This window comes from Chelmon rostratus, chromosome 1 (genome assembly GCF_017976325.1).
Source record: "Chelmon rostratus isolate fCheRos1 chromosome 1, fCheRos1.pri, whole genome shotgun sequence".
NCBI classification, from domain to species: domain Eukaryota; kingdom Metazoa; phylum Chordata; class Actinopteri; order Chaetodontiformes; family Chaetodontidae; genus Chelmon; species Chelmon rostratus.
The window spans coordinates 4,706,934-4,729,817 of NC_055658.1; the positions used below are offsets into that span (position 1 = coordinate 4,706,934).

Genomic DNA, 22,884 nt, shown 5'->3' on the forward strand with positions numbered 1-22,884 from the left:
GCCATTGAAATCCTAAAATTTCAGAGAGACTCTGCATTATATTTATAATAAATCGATTCCTCGTGGTACCCCGGACCTGGAGATTACTTCCTTCAACAAACCTTTTACATTCGTTCTCGCATCCTCTTTCCTGGTAGACTACGCTTCGCGTAATGTCAGCAAAATGGTTTACAGTTTATTAGCGGCAGCGGATCCGTCTGTAAGTTGTTCTCTTGTCTTTTGGGATCCCTATTTTGTCTTAGCAACGATAACTTTATTTCTACAATTTAACTCTAACCCCGGAAAGCGCGGACAGCAGTTCGAAAGTGCCACGCGGTGTTTTACGTAAAGCACCTGAAGGCACCATCAGGCAACATGTCAATCATCTCGTTGGTCACCTGACCCAAACTCCAAGTCACGTGACCGATATTCCATCCTCGCCATTTTGCAATGTGGGAGAGAGGGAGGCCACTTTTTTTTTATAGCTAACGAATAAAACAGAGCAGTTTATGTGTTGAGGACAAAGAGCGCCGAGCCTTTTTGTGACAGTGAGTATATTTTAATGAAAATACAGCGGTTCGCTTCTCCGTCACTTATTAACCGAAACGCTCATTAAAATGTCCTTGTACATTCATGTGTGTAACTGCTAGCACTGTGTGAGACTCGTGTGTCTCTCTGTGTGTATGTGCTTCAATAGCAGGCAGCAAGCTGTGAAGCTAACCGAGGCTAACACCACTGCCTTTCACTGAAATTTCGTTATTTCTCCATGTTTGTTTTTGTTCTAGTGTCGTAGCAGCGCCAGTATGTTAGCTGACGTTATTCATTAAGTTTAGCCAAGTGGTTGTTCGATGTTTCCATGTGAGTTGGGAGGCTGTGTTCAACTTCATTCTGCAGGGGAGTGAAAAGTGGATGAAATATTTTTAGATCCTGACATAGCAGGTGCTCATTTGAGACTGGTAAAAGCACATGATGGTGTCTGCAGAGAGGCCACGCTGACCACAGTCACATTGAGCCTCATAAATATCTATCTGATGAATTACAGAGGGCGTAGCTTTTATATTTGCAAGTGACAAACACTAAGTTATTGTAAGGCATTTCTAATGGAAGAGGTCCAATAAATGATTCTTGGATCCAGTAACAAGGCCAGCTTCTGTGTAGCTCTTCTCCTTTTATTCGGGAGGTAATAGCCAATAATTTTTGCCCCTGGCGACCCTTCTCCAAATGTGCATCCTACTATTTTGGTGTAACCACACAGATGCAGAAGTAGGAGAAAGAGGAACGTCACTTGTGGTCAGAAAGTGAGAAAGAGGAATCTGTTGGATTTGCACAGATGAAAGGACTTCAACCACATGAGCTGGACAATTTCCCTCAAGCTCAGTTTGTAAACAGATGCACATGGTGCACGTGTTTGAAAGCTTGTCTGTTGACCAGCAGTGGCAGGGCTTATCATGAATGAGTTAAGCTTTCACGTTTATCACGGAGGTCGTTTGGGCTACTTCCCTTTTCTTAGAAACAGCATATCCCCTCACTAGACCTTTAGTAAATACTCCTGTACAAAGTGCGTTTCTGTCTTAAAAAACAAAACAAACCTTTTTTTCATGCACAGTTGTAAACGGTTTAGCTTTCTCAAGGGAAACCACACTGATGGAAATTGAACTGATAGAACCAGTGTTCACTGTTAGACACTTTATCATTTGCTTTTGCTATTTTTCACTGTGCAGAATTTGTGATGTGAAGAGCCAGACTGCCTTATTCAATTCTTACCTTTTGACTCAGCTGTGCTTACAAAGTGCCAAACTATAAATCACATGCTGAGTACTCAACATACAGACACATATATTAGAACGAGTAATAATGCTTATTACTCATTCAGCGCGCTGAACAACATGTAATATGTATTTTGCAAGCTTTTGTCTTTGTTTCAACCTTTATTATTTCCCTTATTGAGCATGATAGAAATGTAAGTGCTAATTATGTTAGCACCACTGCAAAAATACTTTCAGTTCTTTCCCTTTTGTTTACTGTCAAAATGTTAAGATGTGCATTATCGTAAATTGTTATACAGAACAGAAACTAGCTAACATACCCATAATTATTATGTTGTCTTATATATCAGGCTCGACACTAAGTAATCTTTATTTACAATAATACAGCATATTCATTTTTAAAATGCAACAGTGATTTAAATCAGTGCATATTATGGTGCCCTGATGACTTGTTGTATATTGCCTGGAAGTGAAGCATTTTGTAATAAAGGTTTTACAAATTCTAACTTTCTTGTGAAAATTGAGCCAAAGCAAAATAAAATACTGTAAGTCAACGCAAACCCTTCAGTCACAAACTAGTCTTTTAACTAGCTTCTAGAGCTACATGATTCTGACAGGATCTAATTACAAGTAATTAATATTCTATTAATAAATCCATACGTAGACAAAACATGTATTGACAGCTGTTTTCATATTGTTTAATCCATTTATCAAGCAAAACATCCAATGTGAAGATTTATCAGTTAACTTTGAGTTTGGACTGGACAAAACAGGCAAACTGAAGAATTCACTGTGGTCTTTGACAAACTGCCATCGCTGTTTTCTAGTATTTTAAAGATGGAATGATTAAGTGGGAAAAAATAGGTTAGAGAAAGTAGATAGATAATCTAGGTTGAAAATAGCTGTTCCAGACAGGTTCCCCTGGTTGTTGTACCTTTGAGATAAAAAGTCAGTAGCAGGCTGATGGCTCAGCAGGCAGGTTGTCAGTGTTAGTGCCACACAAGGTTTTGTTTAAACATGCTCCTGTTGTCCTGCGTTAAAAAGTGTCACACGTTAGCTTAACTACTGTTTCACAGGCACCCTGCCATAAATACATTCAATATTGTGTTTTCAAATATCTGTATACATGTGAGTAGTCAGGGATCACACCTGTTTAAATCGAATGTACCATATAGCACAACCAGTTTACTCACTCGTTTCTTTCCTCTCTGCTATCTGCCAGGTCATGGAGGAGATCAGTAATGTAGCTGTACTCATCACACACTCCTCCACTGCCTCCTCTTCCTCCTCCACGCCATCATCACTGGGATCCCTCTCTCAAAACCATATGCAGCAAGCGGTAGAGGAGGACACCTCCCAGATTTTCCAGCAGAAACAAGCTGCAGATTCTCTCATCCAGGTCATTGAGAAGCTCAGCAAAATCGTTGAGAAGCGGCCCCAGCGCCACTGTACTTTGGCTGGACAGAAAAGGGCAATCCAGATGGCCTCTTCTGCAGGGGGAGGAGGAGGTGTGGAGGGGACGAGGGGGAGCAGAGGAGGCTCTCCCTTTAAGAAAATAAAGAGTAACTGTAAGGAGCAGGAGAGTGTGGAGGAGGCGAGATTAGACAGCAGAGTGGCTGACGGCGCTCTCTCTTCACCTGTGTCAGGTGACAGTAACAACAACAACATCACCTCCACGGTGACGGACGTAGCTGGCAACCCCAACAGCACGGACCGCAAGCGGACGGTGACATGCTATCAGTGCAGCCTGTGCCCCTATCTCTCCCAAACGCTGCCGCTGCTGAAAGAGCACCTGAAGCAACACAATGAGCCTCACAGTGACCTCATCCTCATGTGCTCTGAGTGTCACTTTACCTCCAGAGACCAGGGGCAGCTGGAGGCACACGTCAGGCTGCACTTCAACAACGATGACAACCTGAAGAGGAATTCCACTCGGTCGGATACCTGCAGCGAGGGCACGGACGAGGTTTTAAGAAAGCAGGATGGGGACTGGACCGGGAGCAGTGGTAGTTTAGGAAGTGACATGATCAAAAGCTCAGCGGACGGTTCCAAGGTGTTACCACAGAAGAAGAAATGGTATAGCTATGAAGAGTATGGATTGTACCGCTGCCTGATCTGCAGCTACGTGTGCAGCCAGCAGCGAATGCTCAAGACCCATGCCTGGAAGCACGCTGGCCTGGTCGATTGCTCTTACCCCATCTTTGAGGATGAAGACGGGACCACAAGGAGAGAGGCCCAGGCTGCAGCTACCGCTGCCGGATCCAGAGAGGAAGTAGTCGTTCTTTCCCCAGTTCTTCAAGATAAAAGCCTGCAGAAGCTGCCCTCTGCCTTCAAGCTTCAGCTGTTTGCTGCTCCATTGGCTGTTGAGAGCAAACAGGATGTGTTGACTCATCCAGTCTCTAATCTCAATGAAAGTCCAAAAGCAGCAGAGGAAGAGGAGGAAAGCGTGTACCCCATCAAAGACCTGACCTCGGAGGAGCCCGTGGTGGAGGTGCAGGTGACAACGGAGGCAGAGTCTGAGATGGAGATTGATAGTCACCGTGATAACACCTCTATCAGGGACAGCTTACTGTCATCAGCTCAGAAGATTATCAACAGCAGCCCCAACAGTGCCGGCCATATCAACGTGATTGTAGAACGCCTTCCTTCAGCTGAGGATTCAGTCATGGCGACTAACCCGCTCCTTCTCAGCCCAGACGTGGACAGGGAGAAGAGCTTACTGGATGCAGAGGAGGAAGAGCAGGGCTGTGTGGAATCAGTGAAGGATGAGGTGGTCCCTGGCTGCAGTGCGGGCAGCGCTGCTGACAGCCAGCTAGTAGGAGCTAATATTAAATCATCTGTCGCTATAAGTAGTCACTCTCCACGGGATGAAAACATTCCCCCCGCTGGTCGCAAGAGGACACACTCAGAGTCTCTCCGCCTGCACTCTCTGGCTGCTGAAGCCCTGGTAGCTATGCCTATGAGGACCCCCGAGCTCCCCACGTCCAGTACAAAGGTAAGTATGAAGACCATTGCAGCCCAGGCACAGAGCCAAAACACAGGCCAGAAGGTTGTAGAGGCGCCTACAGCTGGACAGAAGGCTTCTGATGTAGGGACAACAGAAGCTCTGTTGGACTTGGAGCTTCATAGCAAGGGCAGAGAGGAAGATTTGGGGACCCTGGGTCTGGGGGAGGGAGACGACGAAGGCCCAGCCACCAAAGCCGGGATCAGCCTGTCACTGCTCACCGTCATTGAAAGACTCCGAGAGCGCTCGGACCAGAATGCTTCAGATGAGGATATCTTAAAAGAGCTTCAGGACAATGCACAGTTCCAAAACGGAGCCGTAGCCGGTGTGGTCGCAGGGAACGGAGCTGGGAGTTTCATACCAGCAGTGGACGGTTTGGTTGCCTCTCCGGATGGTGGTCTGGTGGACTACATCCCCGGCAGTGAAAGGCCATACCGGTGCCGCCTGTGTCGCTACAGCAGCGGCAATAAGGGCTACATTAAACAGCACCTACGGGTGCACAGGCAGAGGCAGCCATATCAGTGTCCCATCTGTGAGCACATTGCCTCGGACAGTAAGGACCTGGAGAGCCATATGATCCACCACTGCAAGACCAGGACGTACCAGTGCAAGCTGTGCCCAGATGCCTTCCACTACAAGGTGAGGAGACGTAATAATGTAATTGTCATTTTTGTCATGTCGCCATTCTTTCTCTTAAAGCACATCTTACAGAAACCAGGATTAAGATGTTAATGTAAAGATTAAGATAGAGGTAGGCCGCTCTCCGATATACACCATGAGACAATCTAAACTTTTCAAACATCTGTCTAATATCTCTGGTTGTATTAGACCATTGGTTTCATCAGTGTAACTTGATTTCTCATTTACTTAATGAACTGGATTAGCCAACAGACACGTCTGAATGGACAGTTTCCAAAATCAATTTCCAAATGATTTATTATGTGGCTGTACCCATTGATGAACAATATAAAGTTACGTAGTAGTGCTGACGCTATTAGTCAATGAGACGATCAGTCGATGGACAGAAAAGTTAAAATGCCAAACACTCTTGGGTCCCAGCTTCTCAAATGTGAGGAACTGATCCTTTCTTTTTCATATATAACACTAATCTGAATAATGAGTTTTGGGCTTCTGGTGGAATAAAAGAAGCAGTCTGAGTTACATTGGGTTGTCAGGAGTTATTATGGCCATTTTTTATTATGGTTTGACATTTTATGGACAAAACGATTCATCGAGAAAATAACTGTCCGATTAATCACTAATGAAAATAGTCATTAGTTTCAGCCCCGTCACATATGATGAAGGATCTTATCAATTTTGTCTACTCTTAAATCAGAGTAAATTGAGACATATAAACAGGTGATTATGGTCTTTAATCAAACATGTCACTTGTTACTGCCAGCTAGCCTGAGTGATATTTTGAAGACACAAAAGTTCTAATTTAGTTATTTTTCTAATATCTGTGCAGACCGCTTCCACTTCCTACACATCCTCTTAAGCTCCAGTCACAGATGCATGCACCTACACACATGTGGAGGCAGATGCCTGCAGGTTTCATCTTCCCCCAGCACTAATGCTATATCCGCTAGAGTCCTCTCCCCTGTCAACATGTGTTTTTTTTATCTAAAGGGATCCGTGAAATTACCTGTGCCAAGTGATAGACCTTGTTAGTAAAATATGAAAGCTGGAAGAGCCTGATGCAGCACTGCAGTGACAATTTGCCTCGGTTTGATGATACGGGCAAAGGAGAAAACTATTGATTCCACTGTTATCATGGGACTCCAGCAGAACCCCGTGACAAATTATTCATCATTCATCAAGTTCATCACATTATCCAACAGATTTAGGAGTTAGGCTTAGACAGTTTCTAATAAGGGTGAAGGCTGGCCCACTGGTATGATATCTGCTCCAGAGGTGGCATTAGTGAGTTAGGGGGACTATTAAATGGGCCATCACTGAAGATCAAAGCATGTCAGTCAGCACTCCGCTAAATGTCCACAGTTTAGATATTCTACTGGGACTGACTCATGCAAACTGCATTTGTCATAGAATATTAATATTTAAACTAAATTTTCTCATCTTTTGTCAATACCACATCTACTGTGCCTTTTAAATGTATTCTTTATTACATAGAGGCCACAAATGACCCCTTTAAATAAATGGGTGAACCATTTTTGAAACCTCTTAGTTCCTATTTATTTATTTCTTATAAAATGACCTCAATTATGTGGTGCCCCGGCATCTTACCTGGCAGATGCTCTCCCCATGTACCAAGGCTGTGTCCTTACCACAGTGGCCTCGATTCGATTCCGACCTGGAGCCCTTTGCTGCATGTTGTCCCCACTCACCTCCACCTTTCTCTCTGCAGCTGCACCATCAAATTAGAAAAAAAGACCAAAAACAAAAAAAGCATATTTGAAAAGCTGTTTCAAATGAAACTGTGTGTACGTGTATTTTACATTTCCTTGTGTATATCTTGCCTGTGTATTTTCTTTACTTAGAGTCAGCTAAGAAGTCATGAAAGGGAGCACCATAGCTTCAGCAGTGACATGGCAGCCCTCACACCAGTCACTGAAACCATGGCCATGGTGGAGGAAGCTGAGCGGGTAACAGATGAAGGTAAGATATGTTTTTATGCCCTCATTATGTGTTGAGATAGGAAGATAGATGGATATTTAAATGACTAGCTGACACCCATCATCATCCCTCAGCAGAGCTTTCCCTCCATGCCACTGTTCTTTTGCCTCATAGTGCCATGTGATTTTTGTCAGCGCTTTCAGAAAGGTACAGATCTGATTCATTTGTCCTCTCTTACAGATTGTGGCATGCAGAAGATGTACAAGTGTGATGTGTGTGACTACACCAGCTCTACATATGTTGGGGTGAGGAACCACCGGCGGATTCATAACTCTGACAAACCTTATCGGTGAGTTGTTAAAAACAAAAAAACTTGTAGAAATGCACCACTTTAAACTCAAAGCATGTACTAATGCTATTCACGGCCAATTCAGAGTGTCTACAGCTTTGAAATGACAGGACTGATTAAACTAAAGGCCTTTGAAGGTTTTATATATCTAGGAGCAACTGGTGTAGGGTTTGGGTTCACTAGCACTCTCAATTTGTTTGAATAACAAAAACTAGTTACAGAAATGATTTTCTCACAATATGCTTTAAAAGTAAACAAAGTACTTAAACTTGGGCTCCAATTATTGTAGATATAATGCAGTATATTTTACTAAGCATGGTGGGGTATTATGTCTCATATTGCAGTATTTATGTTGACAGTCCAGCCTGCACATACTTCAGCTTTATTCTCAGTAGTGTTTGTCTTCTACTCTCCTGCTTTAACAGTGCTGCTTTTTTGTTTGTTTGTCACAACAAACAAATTATAATTCTGACAGTTTAAAATCTGGTCCAGCTGCTCCTTTTTATTTGTTTTTGCTGACATATTGTGGTTCATTGTTTGACGATGTAAATTTAAGTTGCAGAAATTACATCTTGACATTTAGCTATAATGACAGCGCATTCATGAAAAACACAACAATCTCTCTTCTCTGAGAACTGATTGCATATTTGTTATCTGTTATAAATTGAATTTCAACTTTCCAGACATCTGTATTAACGATTTTACATGCATTCAGGGCTGTGCCTGATGTTTTTGTTTTTGCACTAGTGCTGCTGAGGTTGGAAGCTCTGTACCACGAGTATAAGACAAGTATAAGTGCAGTTCATCACTTAAACACACGTGTGACTGGCAAAGGATATTAGCGTTGCACACAGAACACCATCCAACCCTTAACAAGAATGTTTTCAGACAAGCAATTTATTAACATTTTTATTTTTTATTTGCCCGTACTGACAATTTGCACCTTATACAAAACAGCCATATATTATGCTTCAAATGAGCAGTACAAATCACTGCACATTCATATTAATCAGTTAAGGCTGATCATTCTGTGTTTTTGCTATTAGTGATCGACACAAACATAGGAAGCGGTGTAACAACTAAAAACTAGAATCCAAAAGATGTCTTTGTTCTTCAACAGAATGGAACAGATTCAAGTTATTGGTCACAACTACGATCTGTGAGCAAAATGTAATAAAAGGACTCATTATTGAAGGGTCCTCTCCTCAAATCTGCTCTGGAGCCTCACAGTGTCCCAAACGTATATCCATAAAATGCTGCAAACTATATCAGTCATTATTAATCTGTTTATACATTCACATCTATGAGTTGAAGCTAAATTTGTATTGTTCCCCGTTCTTGCAGTCATTTCTTTTCACTTGTACAAAGCTGTAAGAATCATTTATCAGAAAGTCTAACTGTGCTGCAGCTTTGTTCTCAAGTGAGAATATGTGAGAAAGGATTAGCACATGATCATATTCTGTTTTACACACCATCCCAGCTTTTTTCATTTCAGTACAACTGAAATCACATGTGTGATAAAAATATCGGCGTGAATAGAGTATTTGTCAGTACTATTTTTGTATCTGTGCAGCATTAGTGGTCAGAGATTACTGCATTTTCAGCTTTCAGTTCCTAATTCAGCGAGCTAACCAAATAGACAGTGAGCCGAGCTTTTTATGTGCTGCTTCCCACGCAAGTGCCCATGCTTTAAGATGTGCATGAGCTGCACTGTCATTTTAGAGAGGTGCATTAGATGGCAGTACATGCCCGGTAATGCTCTGCCCACAGAGCTCAGTGATCTCACAGTCGCCCTCTCTCACACAGCGCCGTCACTGTGTCTCTCAGCCCACTCTGTATTAGCACTTGGCCTTTGTGTTAACACAAAGCTGGCCCAAGGTGTGAAAACATACAGGTGTTCACGTCAGCTTTTTTAACAGTTTGCTGCCGCCTGAGCTCTAAGGTCAAACGTACACAGAAAATACACACACGGAACCGGATTTCTCTCCGCCCTGGAAAAGGTCAGGTGACACCTAATTGCTCCACGTAACCAGAATGGTCAGCCATCCCGTCAGCCTGTAGTGTGAGGGCAAAAGTAGAGGTAGGAAATATTGGATGATCCAGATAGAAATATTTTAATAAGCACATTCAAACAGGTGAAAACAAGAGAACATGAAACCCCAAAGCGGCTATAAACGCCTGAGTAAAGTTTCATGGCCCGATGACACGCGGTGACATGTATTTATGGTAAATATGCCAGCTCCGTCACGATTGTGTCTGCATACTTCTTATGCCCTTGTTCTTGTGTTTTCATGCTTTCCGTTAAATGAGATGTTGGCATGTAAAGATCTTTTTTTTTTTTGCCTTTGCACAAAAAGCGTGCGGTTCTATCGAGCTTGACGTTTGCATCTATTTATACTGTAATGTAGGCCTACACAGTCACAACACAGTGACAGCATTGGATTTGAAATAAAAGTTTTCAGCTTTAGGTGCAGTGCAGACTGTTCTCACCTCACCTTGAAGCGCAGTTAGCACTGCACTCTCCTGGGCATTGCTTCGTTTCAGATCTGATGTGCTGGAGCACAGAGCCGACACAACAAACCTGTTCCGGTGCACACCCGCAGCTGTGAGAAGCATGTCGCAGTGCACGGTCCCCCGCTCACACACCTATGCGCTCATTTATTAGGAGTTACAGTATGTAATTAGTGGATATCTGCCCACTGATTGGAGAATTGTTGTCCAACCCCGGACGCTGTGAAAACATGAATAACACAGAATGTGATCTTTTGCTAGCCCTTTTGACATATACTCAGTTGTTGTTTGTTTAATGTTTGACCTCATCAGCTTCATTGATTTCTGTAAATATATGCTGATCTGAATCTGATGCAGCAACATGTTTCAAACAAGTTGGGACAGGAGCAACTAAAGCCTGAGAAAGTTGTGGGATGTTCCAAAGCAGCTGTTTGGAACAGTCCACAGATAAACAGGTTGATTGATCCTTTATACAGCCTCGTCAAAGACATGGCTGTATAAAGGATATACTACATACTGTTAGTTTGCTGTCTGTCTTTAATTACTTTTTTACACAGCGTCACCACTTTTTTGGAATCAGGTTTGTATTAACAGTTATGGTAGAAGCTGAAATATCTAGGTTTAACCCAAACATTCAATGGAACTTATCATACATTACATAAAAATCGAATTAGAAAAGATTCTTGTCTTCAGTTGGTAAGATCTGTCTTTTTACTTTTTATGCAATGCAGATGGTTGTGAGCTGTTTAGCCTCTGTCTGCAGACATTGAACACTATTTCATTAATTTATTGATGTTACTTGTTTATTGTTATAGTTTGCTGTTACTGAGCTTCTTCCACAGTGCCTTATTTTATGTTTTATATTATTATGTTATATTTCAGCTGCTGCACTATTTTATGTCTTAAATTCCAATTACATTTTGTTCCATTGACATGATTTTTCTTTATACATATTTTTTTGTACATATTTGTTGAAAGGTGCTTAAGATCTAAGAATTTCGTTGGCAACAACCGCTCATCTGTCATTCTTGTGCACATGACAATAAAGAACTTGAGCTTAAACTTGAGTATTAGCAGGCAGTTTCCTCTATGTTTTGCCGTGAATACCTTCTCTCCCTTCATGCTACAAGTGTAAAGAAGCAACACGTTGATCTGAAGAGGCAGCTTGTTAAACCAGCTGCTCTATCTCCATATAGTCTCATCTCTCCTTTCTCCGTCTGCCAGGTGTTGTAGCTGTGATTTTGCCACCACCAACATGAACAGTTTAAAGAGCCACATGAGGAGGCATCCTCAGGAGCACCAGGCCATGCAGCTATTGGAGCAGTACAGGTGAGAAACATCAAACAGCCATCCGCTACACAGAGGGATGATATAAATGACCCCCGCACCTCTAAAGTGAGATGAAGAGCAGTACTTGGCCAAAAGACGCTGAGGTTATCTTACCTCTATCTCTACGTGGGTCTGAACCTGTGTGTGACCACATTCGTTCACTGTCATGGTGCCAGCAGCCAGGAGCCTTGAGAAACAGGCTTGTGATTGCAACAGGGGTGTTCTGTGGGTGGGTATTTTGTCCTCCTTAAAATGCTAAATGTCCTCAACCCTGAGTGAGGCACTGATTGCTGATTTCCACTTCACTGAATCCTTGTGCTGTATTATACCATCATCAGTGCCTGCGGGGCTATGATGCCCGTGCTTCCTTACAGTGAAAGTGGCCGACAGTACCTTTCTTTTACTGCTAAGCTATTTAAAACTGTACTTTGTTGAAGAAGGTGATTTGAGAGAGACAGAACGCAGCAGAGGACGATATATCCTGACTTTTAGGTCAGATATGGTCTAGGAGTCAAGAGAGAAATAAGTCATTATGAGCAATATTAGTTCAGACAAACAGTTACATATCATGTATAATGGTGAAAATGTAGAACGGGGTCAAAAGTAAGGCATTTTGTTAGAAATGTTTAGGGTTTCTCTCACTTTTTTAATGGACAGGTGAAATACCCAGAGTGGAACACAAGTGTATCACACAGCTTACTCCTCCTCACTGTCTGATATAACAGATGGTCATGTATCTACGCCCCTTATACAGACTGCTTCGACAGCTCAAGATCAGCAGATAGATTTTTTTAGTAGTTAAGCTTTTTTGACCGTCCCACACCAGAGTTAGTTTGGACCACCTGAGGAGGGTGGGTCGGGGTTTAGTTGTTTGTTCTGCAGCACAGTTTAGTCTACAGCTTCAACACCAGCCCAAAGCAACCAAACCGAACAGGTGAACACACCAGTGTTCCTTTGAACCAAGCCAAACAGGTTAGGTGTGGAAGTATTGCTAGCATCTCATATTGGTCCAGCCTCAAAAACCCGGGATCCTACACTTCCTACAATGCAGCTAAGAGCATATTTTCATTAGGCCTTCCTTCTTTCCAGCTCTACTTGTAATGCAGGCTTTGTTTTCTAAATCTGCAGTCTCCTTGGCCAGGCTGTGATAACCCTGACAATGTCTTCAGGGCTGAGTTGTACACCCCTGACAACTTCATTATATTTAATTCAGGCGGTTTAGGTTTGATGTTTACCCAGTGTGCTATACACACACCTACACACACACTCCAAAAGTGTTTTGTTTTTCTGATGGTGTCAGGCAGGATTGTCTGAGCAGCTGGTCCATCCTGATTAAACATCTGATTGCATCTGACGACCAGGAGGTTTCTTTTTCGGGAGATAAAAATGTCATCTGCTGAGCAAAAGTCACCTGCCAGGACAAATCCAAAAGGGTTTTGCTCAGTGTGATTGAACTGAGTCTCTGCTCAGCTTTAGAGTCTGTAGTGAGTCGTATACTCAGAATATGAGTGCACATTTGGAAAACTTTGTAGCCTGGTGCGATATTTTCGATATGCACATCAGAACAGCAGGGGTTGTTTTATGATTCACCTGTTCTCGGAAGAGCTTGTCCAGTCGGCTGTTGTTGGGGGACATGTGCTCGAGTTCTTTGTCCTAAATGATATTTGCAACTTCAAGCGTTTGAATAGTTAATAAGGACATGATCCATAATTCTTTTTATTTTGACAAATTACCTCACCGCTGTGCTGCAAATCCTATTTCCTCTCTCCACTCTCTGTCTCTGCCTCTCAAGCTCAGCGTCCCCCGTGGAGTCTTGAGTCAGGATGATTCCTCTCGATAGAAAGTAGGAGAAGGATGAGAAGAATTAAATCAACCTGGACTTGATCCACTCTCACTGCGCTGTTCATCCTCTCTCCTTTGTTTCTGTTATATTTTCCCCTCTCCTCCAGGTGCTCTCTCTGCGGCTATGTGTGCAGTCATCCGCCGTCGCTCAAATCTCACATGTGGAAGCATGCCGGAGACCAGAACTACAACTACGAGCAAGTTAACAAAGCCATTAACGAGGCCATCTCCCAGAGCAGCCGGTAAACGCATGAACTCATAGTATAGTTTGATTTTCTTTCAGGTTTCTTCTACGTATTTGCAAATATCTCCAGTGTATTCTCTGGCAGTACACCATAGGTTCTGGAAAACTCTTTACTGACTAATAACAAGGGCTTGAGAGGTCTTGAATACAGCTACAGCTGCATTGTGCCATTTTTTCACTTATTGCTGTGATGTTCCGAACAGTAAAAACCCCAACTGTTACTGCCATTTGTAGCCATATTAAATCAAATTATTGCATCTTTTTTTCACACTGGCACTAACAAGCTCTCAAAATTCCAAGATCTAGTAGAAGTAGATCTTTATTGCATCACATGTAGCTAAAAGCTCATTTCTGGCCATAGTCCCTGGATTGAGGTCATGTTCTTTAAGTACATTTTCTAATTTTAATAACTGCGTACACTAAGAATACGAAAGTATGTGACAGATATTATGTGACATAGACATAGACATTTAAATGAGGGGAGGGCTTTCTAAGAGAAGGCAAATTTAAGGAAACTATGGGTTAGATCGGGGGTGGTGGAACCTCTGACCTCCAGGCTGTATACAGCCCACAAGGCAATTCAGAAATACAAAAAAGCAACGCAGAAATGCAAAAGACAGCAGTTACCTTTTTTCAGCAATGAAAGAAAATGGCATAAAATAGTGGACTAACTCATCCATCTGAGCAGCCCCTGAACGCAACATGCAAATACCGGTTGATATCAGGTCATCTGCATCATGTCGACTGTCAAGAACACGAAAGTAGAAGCGGATTGTTGTGTTTTCCAAGAGACAGTTTGTGTTTTGGTGAAGTAAAAGTTAGTTTGTGGGGACGCCCTGGCAGTGACGAAAAGGCCAATCTCTGCAGTCATTACAGACACGCTAAACTGGATGAGCTGCACGGACAAATGCGCTTGGATAAAGTTTACACTCTTCAGCAGAGTTTGGATTCTCACAAAGCAGCTTTCACAAGACCACATTCTGACAGAGACAGTGTTATGCAGACAAGCAGGAGTTTTATGGCTCCTCTGAAAGAGGTTTCAGCTAAGAAGATGAAACCTCATTCAGAAGGAGAGCTTGTGAAGGCCTTGTTGCTGCTGTGGAGCTGCTGGCACCAGACAAAGCATCCGTTTGCTATAAACCCTACACATTGTTCATTCCATGCACACACACACGGCAATGCACTGTATTTATGTAGCGCTTTTCTAGTCTTCCAACCACTCGAAGCATTTTACAACACGAGCACAGTAGGCAATGAGATCAATATACAAACAGGGTCAGGTAAGGCAAACTTTCCACACAGAACACCCAAAAAACACAGCACGTGTCCTAAAACAGCACGTTAGTCTACCCAGACTACAGCAGTCTAAGAGTCAAAACACATCAGCAGCAGATCAGATATGTTACCATGGCTGCCAAGTCCACAGTGGGCGAGCATGAAAGAGTAGCTGAGGCCACACGAAGCGACAGTCAGCACAGTTTCCAAATCCACCGTATTATTAACAATATATTCAAACTCACCATTGACCTTTTCAAACAATCTGCTGATTATTGTTGAAAAGTTAGTATCCAACACGCCCAGTTTGAAAACAAATCCATCCATTATACAGTTTCCCAATTTACTAATTTGGCTTCTTAATTTTATACCAGAAAAAATAACAGCAACAGCTTATCTGCTAGCTATTTCTGTAAGGCAAGCTCATGTGAATTCCACAGTGATGTGTAAACCATTGACACGCCATCCCCCTGGGTCAGAGAGATGTTGCTAGCCTTGACATGATCTGTCCAATGAGGAGGGGGCCCCCTGTTCTGGCTCTGTTGCGTATTCAGTGTACAGGGTGTGTCAGAGCTGCCCCCTAGTGTCCAGATGTGTCTAGCCTGTGAGACCCACCCACAACATGAGAGAATGAGATGAGCAGTTGGACAATTTCAGTGGATTCCTTTTAGGCTCATTGACTAAATGTTGTACAATAGTTTTGAATAGCTCAGTAAGCTAATTGCAAAAATTCAACTTAAACGTGTTCATTCTGTGTTCAGGCATGATCCAATTCAATTTGGATATCAGCTAATACTGAGTCCATTCAGATACCAGTGTTTAATTAACAAGCTGTATGCCTCACTGTTCAGGACATGGTGTTTCTTGTTGGTCATTGTCATTTTTGTGCTGGTTTATAGTTTTATCCATTAGTGGGATGTCATTATACTTCCTGACCCCATCTTTATTTTAGAAAAACACTACTGGTTCATCGCTGACACGTGACATAGCATGTACCCACAAATGTGAACATAGAATTCAAATGGATAAATCATTTCATAGATTGGCCCCATTGTTACCGATGCCTGATCCAGTTATTTGGCTCAGTATCAGACCAGTGCTCGCTATCAGTATGGGATTGGTGCATTCGTCAGACTCGTCAACATGATACCAGTTACTCCCAGCTGTCTCACTAATATACACTGCATCAAAGGGATAATAAGATTAGGAGCTGCCAGTGAACTTCACACATCTATTGTACAACCAGATGTCAGAAACAGAAATAGCAGACAGGCAATTAGAAATGTTCTCAATGGGCCAACGCTGCCCCAAGAGTGGGCATTAAAACTCACTCCTTCAATCTTTGCCTTGTCTTGTTGTGCTGCTCTTGGTGATTCCATCCCTTGTTTCCCTCAGAGCTCCTCAGAAGTTGTCTGCAGTGCAGGAGTCGGTAGCAGAGCGCCCTGCAGTGGCCCAGCCCTCAAAGGACAAGGCCAAGGGCCCAGTGGAACCATTGCCAACACCCACATCAGTGACAGCCGGCCTGGCTGTGGACAGCTCAGGGAGTCTGCCCACGCACACCACAGACCCTTCACAGTGGCCTGGTGAATCCCCGAGCCCCCAGGCGAAGGACCCCGCACAGCTCCAGTCTCAGTCCCTGAGCCAGCCACGAACAGGCCAGCCCCCTGTCCCGGGCCCCGGCATGGAGTACTGCGTGCTCTTGTTCTGCTGCTGTATCTGTGGCTTTGAGTCCACCAGCAAAGAGCGGCTGATGGAGCACATGAAGGAGCATGAGGGAGACATCATCAGCATCATCCTGAACAAGGAGCAGCAGCAACCAGAAGCCCAACCAGGCCTCCAAACAGCAGAGTGAGACGTACCCTTCCCTCCCCCTCTTTATGTTAACACTGGCCCTGCGCTCTTACAATGATCTGTGCCCACAGAAGTATTTCATTATGCTTCTTTACCTCAAGGTGAGTGTGCTGGATATCAAGATGTAACCATCCCACCATGGGATGGTTACATCAAGTGGGTGTCAAAGGGTTACAACTGTGAGGCTGCAATAACTACTGTCCAACACACACACCTTGAACAGCTGTTGAGACAAATGATGAAGTCATTTTCTGACTGCTATATCTTTTTGGAGTAAGTATAAGAAAAAAAGTTAAAGGCCGTTAATATTTGTGTCAAATAATTTGACATTAAAAGGACACAAAATGTGTCTGCAGGGAAGTGACTTTGATTTCAAGGGACAAGCCCGAGCTCTAACCCAAGTCTCATTTTTCACTATACAGGGACAAGTTCATACCTCACAAAACCACACAATCCCTCACCAGAAATGGACAAAAAGAGTCACATATTTCCAGTCTAATTCATATATTGACCGTGAGGCAGCTCTATTATTGCTACTGCAATATTTAATGTATTTAATCCGGCACAGTTGAGGCTCTAGCCTTGTTAAGGAGGTACATGTGCAAACTCACCGATGCCTAAAGGCATGTATTACAGCTTGAATATGATTTGATTTTTATCGTTTTGTTTTTCTGCATGTTAGTGTCCGTTATTCCGATTTAAAGAGTTATTTTTGCTTTTTTTTGTTTGTGTTTGTATGAGTGACTGTAATTTTCCTTGTTGGATCATTTACGTAGTCGCGTCTTTAGAGGAGAAAATAATAGTTCTCAGCTGAGTGGAAGTTGACCTGAGCAAAGTAGAAATGGGTCTGACTGATTGGATGTGCCAGCAACAGAGGTATTGGTTTAAGGCATGTTGACAGAACGAATGATAAAAAGGGAAGTTGGCATAGGTTGAGCTTTTCAATTTAATGGTGCCTAATTATTTGAGAGCAGGAATATGTTGTGTTGACTCAACATATTCACACACACCTGTTTTCACTTGTGATTGTGGTGCTAGTCTGATTTGTCATGGAAGGTCTAGTCCGTTTTTATAGCCCATGCAATTTATGTTGTATATAATAACGTTTTTATAATAACCTTTACTCTTTTTTTGTGAGTGTTTTTAAAATACAAACGTTCTAGTGTCAAACGCAGCTTGAATTGACTTCTGTCCCAGCTAACAAACATTACTGAAACAAAAAGACACCGACGTGAAAAGGTTGGAAGGCGACACGTCTTTGAGGTTTATTAGCGTAGCCCTCCCATGTCCTCTCATGTGATTGACTGGAGGCAGAAGTGTAATGTAATTACTGCAGCTCTGATATGGAGAAACTCAGCACAGTGTAATGATGATAAAACGGAAACTTCAGTCTGTGAAGGCTTCATGCTTACTGTGATGGATTGTCTCACTGTGTGTTTTTCATTCAGCCAGGAGAAATCTCAAATGATGCTGACTGTGCAGAAAGACCAATGCAAGGGAATGGAGTACTGGCACAAATCTAACTTATATAGTCACCCAGATGGGGGTGGGACTACCAAAATATGCCTCGCACTTTAACGGTAATTGAAACTATATCATTCATTTGGGTCACAAAGTTTAAAAAAACGCTGACGCTCTCATGTTGATTACTGAGAGCTCCAAAGGAGATCATTTCTTTGTCTTTTTGGTCTTGCCTGAGAAACCCATCAAGGACGCAGCGGAATTTTAAATTAACAGAAAATTAAACATGGATCTTTTTTTTTCAAACCAAATTCTCAATGTCAAAGTCTCAACCCATCTAATGTATCATGCAGTCCTGTCATGCGGAACACACTGTGTCACTTAATTCATCAGTATGCCATCCCTCACTTCCATCCACACAGACAGAGGCTAAGGAAATTAAGATAAAATGGAATATCCATAATTCATGCCCCCCTTCTCCGCCTGACATAACAGCTTGAAATTGTGTCTGCGCGAGTGTGTAGCATAGTGGATAAAACAAAATTAAATCTCTATCTCATAGACCTGTTACTTAGCCTGGAATTCTCATTATCAAAGCAGGTAATTATTGTCTGACTTTTAATTTACAATTGTACGTGGCAGAATTAAAGAAGATGGTTTCATGTTTGAAGTAAAAAAATAAAAAAAAATGGAAGTGGGACTTCAGTGTCCCTCAAGTCTAATTAACATGGCATGCATGTAAATGAGCAGTGAGACGTAAAGACTGGACCAAACCACTACCACACACACACACACACACCCCCTTTTCTGTCTTCTGTTACAGCTCATAATTGTTCCTCTGCAAAAACGGGTTCTGGTTAATGGTTCCTAGTGCAGTTTTTGACATCTACTAGTGCTTTCGAGCTGTTTTTCCATGAGTGGGCCCACGTTTTGTTTGTCTCGTTTCGCACTGCTCTGCTGACGCACAGGTGGCGGTAATGTTCTGAGATGTGCAGCAGTGTGCCATGAAAGCCGGGGAAGAGGCGAGTAAACAATGCAGGATTGAAAAACATCAGCTCTGATAATGCACAGCTCATCAGTTTTCTCCACTCCTCATTAGCATTGAAACCACAAATAGCCTCGTCTACAAGCAGTCATATGACCTCGAAGGGTAGACAAACTGATTTTGCAGTAAAAACAAAGGTGATAGTAAAAATGTTACCCAAACCATACATTGTGTAAACATCCATCACAGTTTACAGGCAGACTTTCTGTAGTTGTGAGAGCACTGCTGTCCTTCACAATGAGAGGCTTTTACCAGTATTTCAGCTGTGCCCCTTTTTGCTGTTATTTTTGATGCATATGAAATGCTTTAGATAATCTGTCTGAACTTTGTTTAAAACCTGTCTTCTCCTGTTGTGCTTGTTGTGGTGATGTTCTTAGACCTTCACAAGTCAGTGATAATACTTACAATGTTTTTTTTTTTTTCTGATATTGTCAACAGAACGTATGAAAAGACCAAAACCAGAAGCTTATTAGTCCATTTGTCAATAATGTCCAGCCTCTCTACCCTGTGTGTGACACTGGGCCCAAACCCACTGATAACAACTGAAGACTTAAATTTATACAAACCATCATAAATATAGACTTTGTGTCTATTTCTAGAAAAGGTGAAATAAGTAACAGTTTGGCACTGTTGGTTATAGCAAACTTTACTCTAACAAGCAGTAAATGGTGTTTTTGTTTGGGACTATTTTCTGCTGTGCATTAATACGCATGTGGTGCACTAATGAGTATTTCTGGCAACAAAGCGGCGTATGCCAGATAGACTCCAATTAAACTACAGTGCTTGTGTTGTTGGTATTGCAGAGGCATGTCCTACTTTGTAACGGGGGGCTCACTGACACAAACGGTTCTGTACCATTGCCTTTTAGACTGAGTTGGGATTGCAACATAGCTCATGATAATTTTTCAAGTAAAACAAGTAAATTATTTCATGCATTTTTAGAATGTTTGCTTATTTCCGAACAAATGAAGACAAAAACAACGTTCGAAGTCGAACAGTCGAATTGTGTTGAATTACTGTTCAGCCAGCAGCTGGGAAATGCGTCTTGGATCGTTCTCCGGGTGGTAAATGTAATATAGGTCAAGTGGGATTTTGCAGGCGGCGATATATCCCATTTGGTGTCACAAATTGCAAAAGTGTGTCAACACCGGCAGCAGACACCACAAGTATGAAAGCATGTGTGTGTTTACCCCTTGCAGAGCGTATGAATCTTCCCCATTCACCACTCTTGCATTTCCCTCAGTCAGTTTTAATTTGCACCACGACGACAGAGCTATAAATTTGTGCCATATTTGAAAGCAAACAATTGTCTTTTGTTTTAGTTTATTGTGCCTTTTGGAACAAGGTATTATTTGTGTTAGACCTCTCTGCCAAAACTTCAGTCAGTTGTCTAAATATTCTAGCAATAGATTCATATTTCGGGCACAAAATATTGAAGCAGAAATCTTTGTGATATTGGCAATACTGGGTATTATCATGCGAACGCCTCACTGTATTCTCCATTGAGGAAAATCCACTTTTTTGTTTTACTCAGCAATTTGGGGGACATACAGACAACAAACCAAGAATGTGAAACAGCCCTTTCTTATATTACTAGCTATTTTTTACCTAGTAATGAGCTCAAACACTTAGTACTGTATTTTAAGTGTGTACATATTGTAGATGAAGCCTGCAGAACCTTAAAACTGACTCTTTTCTTTTTGTTTTTTTTTTAAGATAAAATCTATTTTTAATGATCTTGTAAAGTAATAATAAAAAAAAATAATTGAGACAAAAAAAAGTTTTTAGATTTGATTTTGGCTCTGATCTTATTTACTCCCGGTCTATTTGAGGGAACTGACAGTTTTACAGCTAAATGAGCTGCATGTATTTAAACCAAAGGAGGCAGCAAAGATACAACTTGTCTGTCCTGATGACTGTATTTTTGCTCACATTTTGTAATGGATGTTCAACATGGAATTGTTTCAGACAGCATTGTGATGCTTGCTTTATGTTTATTTATTTTTTAGAACATCATAGGCTTTATTAAGTCACCACTTTGCCATTGTATTTTTGGTAATAAAGACTGAGAAATAAATGACAGCATTTTTGTCTGTGGTCATGTTTGGGATGATGTCTGTCTGTCTGTCTCTCTCACTCTGGATAATTTAAGGATACAGATATACACTTACACACAGATCAATGAGATGAATATGCAAACACAAACTTATAGTTACATGCAGGGAAGAGCTGGACCACAAACTGTCCATAAACAAGTCAGATTATTACTTTATCGCTACAGGTGGTGCATGGAATAAGTATTGGATGGGTGATAAGTTGGTGGACTGAATACATGCACAACATTATATAGAGTAAACCTAATTATGATTATTTTATTATTTTAATTATTCCGCAGGACTCGAGAAATCACATGACTGATGTAAGTGTTGATACTGATGACTGACACAGCAGTGTGAAATGTCAGGTTTCTGTTGCTGTGAGGAAAAAATGGTTCTTGTGTTGGTTGTTGTTGGTGTATAGTCTTCTATGATCTCCTCTTCCCTTTTTTGTGTGCGTGCGTGCGTGTGTACATAAAATCATCAACTCATTCCAGATGTACAGGAGGCAGTTCAATTTTCCATCACTTTAAATGAGAGACATCAATTATTCCACTTTACTAAGGAATCAATTTAAACCCTCTCCAGCATCACAGACATGGATAGATTACTGAACGGGCCTAGTGGGCGTGGGGCCCAGTGGTCCAAGAGGTCAGGGGCCTTCGACAGCTCTATGCCCAGAGGCTTATTGTTTCAAAGTCTGTGCATGCACTATTTTCTTCTTTGCAAGCTGTTTGTTCTGCATCTGCTACCTCCCACCACTGGAGGAGGCTCACTTTTGTTGGATGAGGACATTTGGCATTTTGGCTCAGTTGGCCTCTGGCAAAGAAATACTGTGTGTTTTTACTGACCCTTATAAGCTGTGAAAGGCTTGGCTTCAATGGTAATGTATGGTAACACATTTATCCTGCAGGAAATGGTTTTCAGCCTTCATCTGGGCACATCTCGAACTGAACTGATAAAAAGCACAAGATACGTATTGTGCTCCAGACCTGCACAACTTGCTCACAGAAAAAGGTTTTTAAGCTGTCTTGTATAAGTGCAGTATGAGAGTGTAAAACATGTTTCTCCTTGCTATTTCTTTCCACAACATTACCGTGGGAGTGAGGTGATGTTTTGTCTTCTGACAAGGCCTTAACCGTTTTATTTGAAAACTTTTTAAAGTAATCCAGAGACACTGCAAGGCTCTTTGCAAGGTTAACATTTAATTAAATCTGTTGGACACAGAGGGAAAAGAATTTAAATGCAGTTAAAAAGAAATTTTTCTCTTTATGAACAATTATTTATTGAGTTTGAATCACAGAAACTCCAGTCAGACAAAGAATATGGGAATGAAAAGTTAAAAAAGGATAATAAATAATAAATGGAAAAAACAGAAATTTCTTTTTAATGTATCTGAGGTGAACAGCAGGACTAGAACCAGGAAGAAACGAGGCAGGACAGACAGGAGGGGACTTGTTAAGCAGACTGCTTTCATTGTCCAGGATTAATGTGCAAAAAGTATAAAACAGCGTCACAATACCAAAACACCTGCATATATGTGCCCACAGCAGAA

At 41.9% G+C, this 22,884-nt stretch overlaps 1 protein-coding gene across 1 annotated transcript; it reads left to right on the forward strand.

Annotated features, from left to right (window-relative positions):
* The first annotated feature begins 480 nt into the window (after window positions 1-480).
* Window positions 481-21,315, forward strand: znf507 (zinc finger protein 507). The gene is made up of 7 exons (XM_041942077.1): window positions 481-527; window positions 2,968-5,388; window positions 7,251-7,368; window positions 7,567-7,675; window positions 11,411-11,515; window positions 13,465-13,599; window positions 16,272-21,315. Exons 2-7 carry the CDS (start codon window positions 2,971-2,973, stop codon window positions 16,726-16,728), a joined length of 3,342 nt encoding a protein of 1,113 aa, XP_041798011.1. The 5' UTR covers window positions 481-527; window positions 2,968-2,970; the 3' UTR covers window positions 16,729-21,315.
* The last annotated feature ends 1,569 nt before the right edge of the window (window positions 21,316-22,884 follow it).